This window comes from Callospermophilus lateralis, chromosome 2 (genome assembly GCF_048772815.1).
Source record: "Callospermophilus lateralis isolate mCalLat2 chromosome 2, mCalLat2.hap1, whole genome shotgun sequence".
Classification (NCBI taxonomy): Eukaryota; Metazoa; Chordata; class Mammalia; order Rodentia; family Sciuridae; genus Callospermophilus; species Callospermophilus lateralis.
The window spans coordinates 45,415,709-45,425,313 of record NC_135306.1 but is presented as its reverse complement, the minus strand read 5'-3'; the positions used below and the strand labels follow the sequence as shown (position 1 = coordinate 45,425,313).

General features: G+C 38.0%; 1 protein-coding gene across 2 annotated transcripts; it reads right to left on the bottom strand.

Moving 5' to 3' along the window:
* Positions 1-215: 215 nt before the first annotated feature.
* Positions 216-2,529, bottom strand: Izumo3 (IZUMO family member 3). 2 transcript variants are annotated; one of them, XM_076843370.2, is made up of 7 exons: positions 2,298-2,529; positions 2,085-2,159; positions 1,856-1,945; positions 1,631-1,648; positions 1,104-1,184; positions 631-721; positions 216-354 (listed from the first exon to the last, which is right to left on the bottom strand). In XM_076843370.2, the coding sequence occupies exons 1-7, from the start codon at positions 2,527-2,529 to the stop codon at positions 216-218; spliced, it is 726 nt and encodes a 241-aa protein (XP_076699485.1). The 2 variants fall into 2 exon arrangements, with proteins under 2 accessions (XP_076699485.1, XP_076699486.1); XM_076843371.2 differs by lacking the exon at positions 1,631-1,648.
* Between the last annotated feature and the right edge of the window lie 7,076 nt (positions 2,530-9,605).

Sequence of the window (9,605 nt, the reverse complement as noted above, 5' to 3'; positions counted from 1 at the left end):
GTTACTTCTGTACAACTCCAGGTAAATCACTTGTCCTCTCACTGTGTCCATTGCCTCATGATATCAGTTAGGATCTTCGCTAGAGAAACCCTAAGTTCTATTTCAGTTTTAAAATACTATGACTTTATGAACACAAAGCAGCTCAAGTTCCAGTTTTCTACTCTGAGTCAACACTCAAGAGAATCATGAAAGAGCTCCTGTTTGAGTCTGTGCATTTATTTTCTAGGTCCAGAATCTTTTCTCTCTTCCTCATCTGATGACCCCACTAATTCTTCAAGTTTCTTCTCCAAATATTTTTTTAGCGTCTTCCGTATTGTCTGCATTTTCCTCCGATGAGTGACACACATATAGAATCTAGATAAAGAAGATATCCCAACTTCAATGTCAGTAGCCCCACTCTTTAAAACAATTAGATAGTGTTTTCTTCTTTTCTGGATACTTCTCTTCCATTTCCTTATGTTCCAACTATTATCCCATCAAACTTCCATCCATTTCATTCCTGCCAGTATCATTTCCCAGATTTTGAAATGACTTCTTTCCCCTTTTTCCACTGGGGAAGGAGGAAGTTTGGGTGATCTCTCTGGCAAAGGAAGGCTTGACCCATGTTTATTTGGAGGGAGGAAAACTCACAGTAACACAGCACTTGCCAATATTCCAGCTTCTGCCAGCAATACAAGAAATAATGTAATCTCTCGCTGTTCAGCCTTCCTCGGATCCTCTTCTGGAAGGAGAAAGGGAAAAAAATAAAGTAAGTTTTGGACAAGAAGAAATTGTAACCAGAGACCTTTACCCAGAATTGAGTCTTAACTTCAGTTTGCCCTGGTCACTACTTCATCACCATTCTTGATTTTTCTGACTTGATTTTAGATGCCTAGGTTTTACAAAATTTTTGCCCTTGATGTCCCTAGATGATATCTAGCCTTTCATTTCCCAGACCTTTAATTGGCTCAGAACAGTTATTCATATGGGTGCAAATTTATTTTAGCTCTTAATTCATAACATTTTCCATGGAGAAAGTACTCAACAAACTTTGAATGAATCAATGGAAAACCCAATTCCTTGATCCCTAGCACCTCATATTACCACACCACAGTTTATGTCACCTCTACAATATTCTCCTCTGAAGCACCGGGTGGTGATGCGAAGACAAGTCCAACAATCAAGGACAGGACCTTCAGTCACAACTGATAAAAAGAAAAAATAATCAGAAGCAGGATGTCAACAAGAGGTTTCTTCCGTCAAACATCAAGTATGGATTAGATCTCAGGTATTCCCAGGACAATTTGGTTTCATAGATCTGAATTCTTTCTTTCCCTTATAATCAAGTTTCTTAAAGCATTGGAACCTATAAATTAAGTTATATCTCTGGGGAAGCAATAGGGAAAATAATGCCTTAGCTTATAATGGGGTACTGGGTTGTAAACTGTAGCTTTAGGAAGCTTCTGGGTACATCCTTAATCTGTGAAGTGTCCATGATTTCCTAAGCTAGATTTTTATTATCAGATACTATTGACATTCCCCCTTGTAACAAAAGCTCCAGGAACTAGGTTCTTAGTGTTAACAGATGGGAGAGACAGAGCCATATAGAACAAGGGCAGAAATCTCACGGTGTCACATGTACTGTACTCACTGCAATCTTCAGAACAAGCTGAAAGAGAATCAGAGAGTTCTAATGAGTTTAGCATCAACTTAGAGTTTAAACTTATACCCACGTAGTCTTTGTTTACCCATTAAGTTCTGGCTGCCCTCCAACCATTCTCATGGCTGCCATCTGAACCCTCTTGGCTCTTCTCACCCCTCCTTTCCTACTTCCTTCACATAATTGCAGTGTGGTTGAATGGAAGTGTTTCATTACCAACTTCAGAGAAGGCTGTTAATGTTTCTTTCACTTTGGATTCCAGTTTTTGGCGGATCTCAAGAAGCTTGCCTTGAAAGATAAAGACACCTAAGAGGGAATGGGGAGGTATCAGAAATTCCAATGGCTCTTCTTGTCATAATTTAATTCTCACTATTGCCTTGTTTGCCCCAATTTCCTCAGACTTACTTGAGCAGTATGAACTTTTGACAATGAATTAGTACCTCACCTTTCCACGTTTCATTGCCTAGTCTATAAAATTCGTTCTTCAGCCATGTTCTCAACTTGACAACCTTTTGAACAGCTGGAAGGGAAGAGAGAAGATATATGCATGGGAATAATTACATCTGTGGAGGAAATTGTGTGGCCCCGGGTGTTCTCTCCCCTGCCTCCCTTCTCCCATTAACCCCCCAAAACTCTCAGGGACTCATGCTTCCCTCACCCAATACCCGAAGCATCTTGTTCCCGTGGGAGACCTTGGAGCTTAAATGGATCGTCTCCTTAAACTGCCGTTCAAGCAGTTGATTTCGGCCAGGGACTTCTGAGGGTACCAGATTTGTCAGCACGGTCCTAATATCCTCTATGAATTTGGGGTCACACTCCAAACAGCCTTTGACCCCATGGAGGGCTGCCAGGGACAGTGGCAGGAGCAGGAGTAACCACAGGTCACCCATTTCCTTGCCCCAACCCCCCCTCTCCCCAACAGCAGGTTGTCCTGGAAACTAGTTCACTTAGTTCCTTTTCCTTCAAAATCCCAGGAATGAGAGCCTTGTCCAGGATATTCCGAGTCCACCTCTCCTTCCTTTTCCATCTCACTTAAATCTCATTCCCCTAAGGATCTTCTGTTGTTTTCTGACTTTTATCTTTCATTCCAGAGAGAGGGAACTGCCAGCTGGGGAGAGTTACCTGAGTTCTGAGTGTAGAACACCAGGAGAGAGAAGCCTTGAGCTCATACAAGTGGAATTCTGTGCTGGGAGATTCTCAGAAATAAGTTTCTTTAGCTCCCTCTCTCTTTGTCTTGTGTGCTGGTAGATTCCCATACTGCTTCTGCCTGTTTGAATGATGTGTCAGCAAAGATGGATGGTTTAACCCAAACTCTACATCTACAGAGGAGGTAAGAAAAGCCAAGAATACTGAGTTGCTGGGTGCCCAGTCCCTAGTGGTAGTGGTACTTGTTGAGAGTTAAGGAGTGGACATTTATATAGACAATAATTGATGATATAAATATAATTGATAATTTATCAGAAATTTCAGTCTACATTGGTTTGTGGTTTGTTTCCTTCAGCCATCCTTTGTAACATTTTTATAGCATTCTAAAAGAGAATTTATAGCCAAAGACTGGAAACAACAGTTGAGTGATAGACATCGGTCAGTGGGGATTCAGTAATGTTCAGGGTGCCTTAACAGATGCATCCTGAAATACTAATGAAGTTTATAACATAATTATAGTTATTATGTGCTGCCCTCTCAAGCCGCTTTCATGCAAGGTGGCCAAATAAGCATGTTTTTCCTTCAGTTTGTGGCTCTTCGAATAAGAATCTTCTTTGTTGTTTAAGGAATAAAGGTTGCTTTGCAGACTTGTAAGAGTAGCAGTTACCTATTTGCTAAAATATTCCATGTGTGGTTATATCTCCTTGAAACCAGGAATCCCTGGCACTCTAAAGTGTTAGTAGTAGATTTTTTTTCTTTCTACATTATTTTTATTGGTGCATTAAAGTTGTACATATGATGAGATGTGTACATACACACAATATAATAATATAATTTGGCCAATATCACTCCCAGCACTTCTCTGTTTCCTACCATCCGGTCCCTGGTTCTTTTCCTCTACTTATCTCCTTTTGATTTTCACGAAACTCCCAACCTCTCCCTTCCTTTTCCTTTTTCCTCTTTAACTATCATCTATGAGAAAACATGACCCTCATCCTTTGGTAGTTGGCTTATTTCACTTGACATGATCGTCTCAAGTTGCATCCATTTTCCTGCAAATATTATAAGTGTATCTACTTTTCTTTATGGCTGAGTAAAACTCCATTGTGTATATATTCCAAATTTTCTTTATTCATCTATTGATGGACACCTAGGCTGGTTCCATAATTTGTCTATTGTGAATTGTGCTGCTGTAAACCTGCATATGCATGTATCATTATTAGTATGAAGACTTTATTTCTTTAGGAGACACATCAAGGAGTGATGTAGCTGGTAATATGGTGGTTCCATGCCTTTTCAGGAACTTCTGTACTGATATCCATAGTGGTTGTATAGTAGCAGAATTCAAATCTAGATATGGGATTAGTCATGGAGTGGAAAATAGTCAGAGAAGTGAAAAGAATTATCATTACCTGTATGCCTATCATGTGAACAGATTTTGTGGCTGTGTTTCAAATCAGTCATCTATCACAAATCCTCATGGCATGTCAATGCTTTGAGAGATTGTCATCTTCAGTTTATCCAATAAGACACGGAGGCTCAAACTCAAACAGGATTCAAACTCGAGTCCATCTGATTCCAATATATCTCTCAACAACCATTTTCCAGAATAATACAGAAAATGATCTCTTACAATTTGAAAAATTAGGAGACAGGGGCCAGCTTTCCATTGCCAATCTATGAATCATTGCTTAAAATTAGCATGTCTCTTCTCTGATTTTATATTCTTTTAAGTATGTTTTCTCATCTTTAAAGTATCCTTTTAAGGGGTTTCACTTGCCCAGGTCTGAAGGCAAGTTAGCCAACTGGATAAAATGATCTCTAGAACCAAAGTTGGAGACTAAGCAGGCTAAGAAGCCTGGCAGGCAGTTGGCCACATATGAGAATCAACTGATCCTCAAGACAAATTTGTGTTACAGGTGTTTTTCAGTCAACAGAGAAATAGTTTTTACTTTTGGACAGATTACAGGTAGTTCTCTGCAACATTACTGAATAATTAAAACTTATTCCAATGGCATATTTTCTGAAACCAGACCCAGTGGCCCATCTACTATTTTTATCTCTGCCTTATCTTTCTAGTTAAATTTTCAGTCTAAGATTTTGCGATGTGAGAAAAAAAGTCATTTAGCTTTTCCATGGTTTGAAAAGGCTAGAAAAAGGCAAGTCACTTCCTAATAAGACAAGTAGGGCTTACAAATAAAGGGAATATGTAAAAAGGATAACAATGGGTGGTGATTCTTGCTCATGGAATGAACAGTTACTAGTGGTAGAATATGTGCTGATGAGTGAGAATCCAACAATACTCAAGAATCCTTAGGGGGAACACTCTGAAAGTACTGATGATAGAATGCATAACATACCAGAAAATATTCACAATTATCAGGACAGTCTTTAGTTTCATAAGTACAGAATATTTGAACTATAAGAAAGAAGGAGTGTCTGTAAATTAATAATGTAATGATCACTTTAATTGTTTAAATAATAATAGTTGTGTCTAGAAGACAAAAATACTAAAACCCAAATCATGGATTGATTATTATGCTAGTGTTTCATGAAAGGGTATGATTTAGACTGTGAACAAATTTGTACAATTGGTAGCTGAACTCTATTTGCTTAAAATAGTATATCCAGTACAAGGTAATATTTTATCTATATTATACCAAATATGTATTTATTTATATGTGGCACTTATAAAATATTGCTGGGGAGTTCTTTTTATACTACTAACACTAATATAATAGTGAGGTACCAGTGTACCTAATTCATAAATTTGTTTGCAGCATTTTGACTTTATTAGGAATCATAAAATATGAAGTACCAGTTTCCTAAAAAAGAGCAAGCAGCTTCTTAAATTTGCTTTCGTCCCCTGGCATACTGATTTCCATACAGATCCATAAATAAAAATAAGAATCTTGCCAGGTGTGGTGGTGCATGCCTGTAATCCCAGTGTCTCAGGAGGCAGGAAGATTGTAAATTCAAGACCATCCTCAGAATCTTATTGAGGCCCTAACAATTTAGCAAGACTCTGTCTCAAAATTAAAAAAAAACTTTTAAAAATTAAATAAAGGATGGGGATGTTGTTCAATAGTTAAGCTCCCCTAAGTTCAATCCCTGGTACAAAAAAATTTAAAAAAGAGACTCTGTGGCCAATTTTTAAAGTGAAGGATCTCTTAAGCTGGAGGAAGAAATGTCTAGGTGGCATATCATTTAGGAAGTGGCATGGGTATGGCTGTTGGCTTTTTGCCAAGTTTGTTGTGATATTCAGGAGCAGAAGGCAGAGCCTAAAGAGTTGAAAAATTTGGGCTTGAAAGGTGAGAGTAAAACTGGGGCTAAGGAAGTTGTAGTTGTTAAAGAGATTATTACCACTAAGGAAATGCTAAAGACTTTGCACAGAGACAGTAAGATGGTCTGAGGGCATCTAAAGAATTAGCAAGATCATATCTATCTCATTAGAAGAGACTAGTGGGATACTCTTGCACAAGCGGGCCTAGGAAGTTTTCTTGACATGCTCAGCTATCCAGGCACTCAGAGGCTGTTGCAGCCAGGGTCCCTAGAGGCCTGGCTACTGCTGGAGATGGAGGCAGACCCTGAAGTCAACCACATGGTGCTGGTTCTTCAAGAATGTAGGATTCTGGAGTTAAGGGCTCATTTAGGCTTCCACCAAGATTTCAGAGGAAGGCCTGGGAGGTCAGGCAAAATGCAGCAGGGTCAGAGTCCCTGCAGGCACCCTTTGACTGTGTAAAGTGTAGAGATGTGAAGAAGAAGCCAAAGCTGCAGTGGAGATCCTAGAGATTAAGAAAGGCCAGTAACGTGTGATTTTATCTATTTGAGGCTATGGGTACTCTTAGTTATGAACTTAATGTATTTTGCATTATTAGAAGAGTGTAAGCTTTTGGGGACTAGGTGTGGAATGTTGTAGTTTGGATGTGAGGTGTTCCCCAAAAGCTCACATGTGAAAGGCAATGCAAAAAGGTTCAGAAAAGAAATGATTGGGTTACCAGGATCTTAATCCATTAATTAATTGATTGAATTGTAATTGAAGGCAGGTAGAATGTTCCTGGAGGAGGTGGGGCATGGATTTGGGGTATATATTTGTATCTGGCAAGTGGAGTCTCTCTCTGCTTTCTGATCATCATGTGAGGCACTTTGCTGTACCACATTCTTCCTCCATGATGTTCTGCCTTACCCTGGGCCCTGAAGAATGGATCCTGCTCTCTATGTACTGAGAACTCTGTGAGTCATCACATAAACTTTTCCTCCTCTACAATTGTTCTGGTCAGATCTTTTAGGGCACAGTGGTGAAAAAGCTTAGTAAAACATAGCACAAGCTTCTTATTGCCTCTTTGAGGAATTATGAATTATTTGCCCTCATTGAGACCTGCTATATTGTTTTTTATCAGTACCACTTCACAGGATTCCTTAAAAGACTACCAAATAACAAAAGTTTCTTTTGTTGTAAGGTGAGAAAATTCCTTTTGTATCACATTTCGAACTGTAATCTGAGATTAGGAAGCCATTGGTTCGTATTTGATTATGTTACAAGATGTCTTTCTATGCAACATTATAAGTGCTGAAATAGTTCCTACATACCAGGCATTTCACATGTCAAGTAGGTTTAATATCTTCTGTGCACCTCCTAATTATATTCTATTATCATTAAGCCTTCTCTCTTTCTCTTCTATTCATCCATTAGGAAAAGTTGTAATATTTAGCAAACTATTAGGTAGCCTGGAAGACTCAGAAGGCTCATTTTTCTGATGGGAAATTGACTCAAAGAAAAGTCAATTCCTTTAGGAGACAGTGTGGAAAGAGACAACATAGGTAGAAGTATGTCTTACAATTTCTCTCTAGGCTAGGATCCCAGAGGGGAAAATATATTAGATAGGCTAAGGGAAATGCTGAATGAATATGAACCATTTTCTTGCTTCCTTTAGGGCTTTGAAGGCTATACTAAGTACCCACACAGGACAGAAAGTGTTAGCATGACAGGATTGATTAATAGTAGGTGCTTCTAAAATAATGTCAATTCCATGTGGTGTGGAAGAATTAAGATGCTTATATTGACTACTGGAAAGATGCACAACAACTCCACAGCCAACTGGGAACTTGCCATTATTTATCATCCAGGTAAAGGAACCCTGTATGAGTGCTATAGAGTAGATCAAGTAGATATTATTTTGTAAAGAAACAAAGAAGGGTAAGGAATTATGGGAAAAAAATGATTCTTTCAAAAGAAATGTAGCTACCTAAACAATTAAATTATTTGGTGAGATTGTGCTAATATTGCTTTTACTTTCCTCCCAGTGAGGTGTTCAGAAAAACTCAAATTATAGTATATGAAGAGTCTACGACTCCTTTGTTTATCTGTGAATTGTGTAAATAAATGTATGACTTTGCAAATCTAACCCCAGAATATTTCATGCTCAAGTCAAGCCTGCTGTTCCCATTTTGTAAAATTGAACATGATGTTTAGAGAGACTAATTGACTTATGGAAGGTCACACACCTAGTGAGGGCAAAATTTAGGGTTGTAATGCAGACATGTCTACCCTCAGTTCCATGTTCTTTCCTGAGTACCAGAATGTTTCCTGGATGTATTCTGATGACTGCCTCAAATTAGGAAGAAGAGGGGCCCTCAAGGATTTTTTTTTTTTTTTTTTTGGTGAGAGAAGAAAGATACTTTGTTCTAATTTCCCACTATTAAAAAAAATAAAAGGAGTCTATAATTCCAACCATCTTTTTAATATTTTCCCATGCCCACTTCTTTCTCTTCCTGCTTCACAATTATTGACAGCGATGATTTCAAAAATATTTTTATTCAACTGTAACTTCTTTCTTTGCTTTAATATTTTGTATAAAAAGACAGATGTTAATCTAGTTTCCCTTAAATAAACACCAGGTAAATATAGTATTTCTGCTTTCCTGCCTTTAGAAAACTAGCCAGCAAGATGCAGCACCATGGAGCTCACAATATGGGTGGGTGTTTTGTATTTTTACATGCATGATCTTACAAAGTTCCCATACTAAGCTGGTAGTGTCATTCCCACTTAGAGGTGAGAGGACTGAGAATGTGTAGTTAAGTATTTGGCACCAGAGCAGAGCTTCCCATTGGTAGAACTTGCATTCTTACCCTGTTTTGATAGATTCCCTACTATGTTACTTTAACCACTAAATTCTCATTCATTATTGACCACATTATAAAGAAAAAGTTGGGGGGGAAAAGCACCCAGCCACTATGCCTAATGAAATGACAGAGTTCTGAAAAACCACTTAGTAGATGAAGCATTATGGCCTATTATATGGTACCAGATTCAATTCTAATTTTGGTCCTTGTAGTGACAGATTTCAAAGTACAGAGAAAAAGTCAGTTTAATTTAAACTTCATGAATACCACCCTTTAAAACTAATTTTATTGTCAACAATTCTTTTGCAGTTTATTACCTTTTATTAGTACAGCATTTTATATTTGGAATTTTCTCTATTTGCAGATTTCCATTTCTTGTCTTAAAATATTGGTCAGATAGTATCCTCTTGATCTTTTAACATGCAGAGTAAAAATTTCTGTGTAAATACAAACTTTTTCTTTTTTAGCAGTACAACTATAAGCATTGGGTTAACCATCAGGTTATGGGAAATTTAATCAAATTCTGCTCGTCTTGGAGTGTCTTCTGAAAAAAGAGCCTTAATCAAATTTGCTATTTACCTATTTGTCACCATAAAATGACATCAGGAAACTGAATGGGCCAATAGTGAGGCAGAAAGGATTCAGGTTTCAATGCAGTAGAGAAAAGATGGCCTTGGTGGGATGGATCATTAAATTT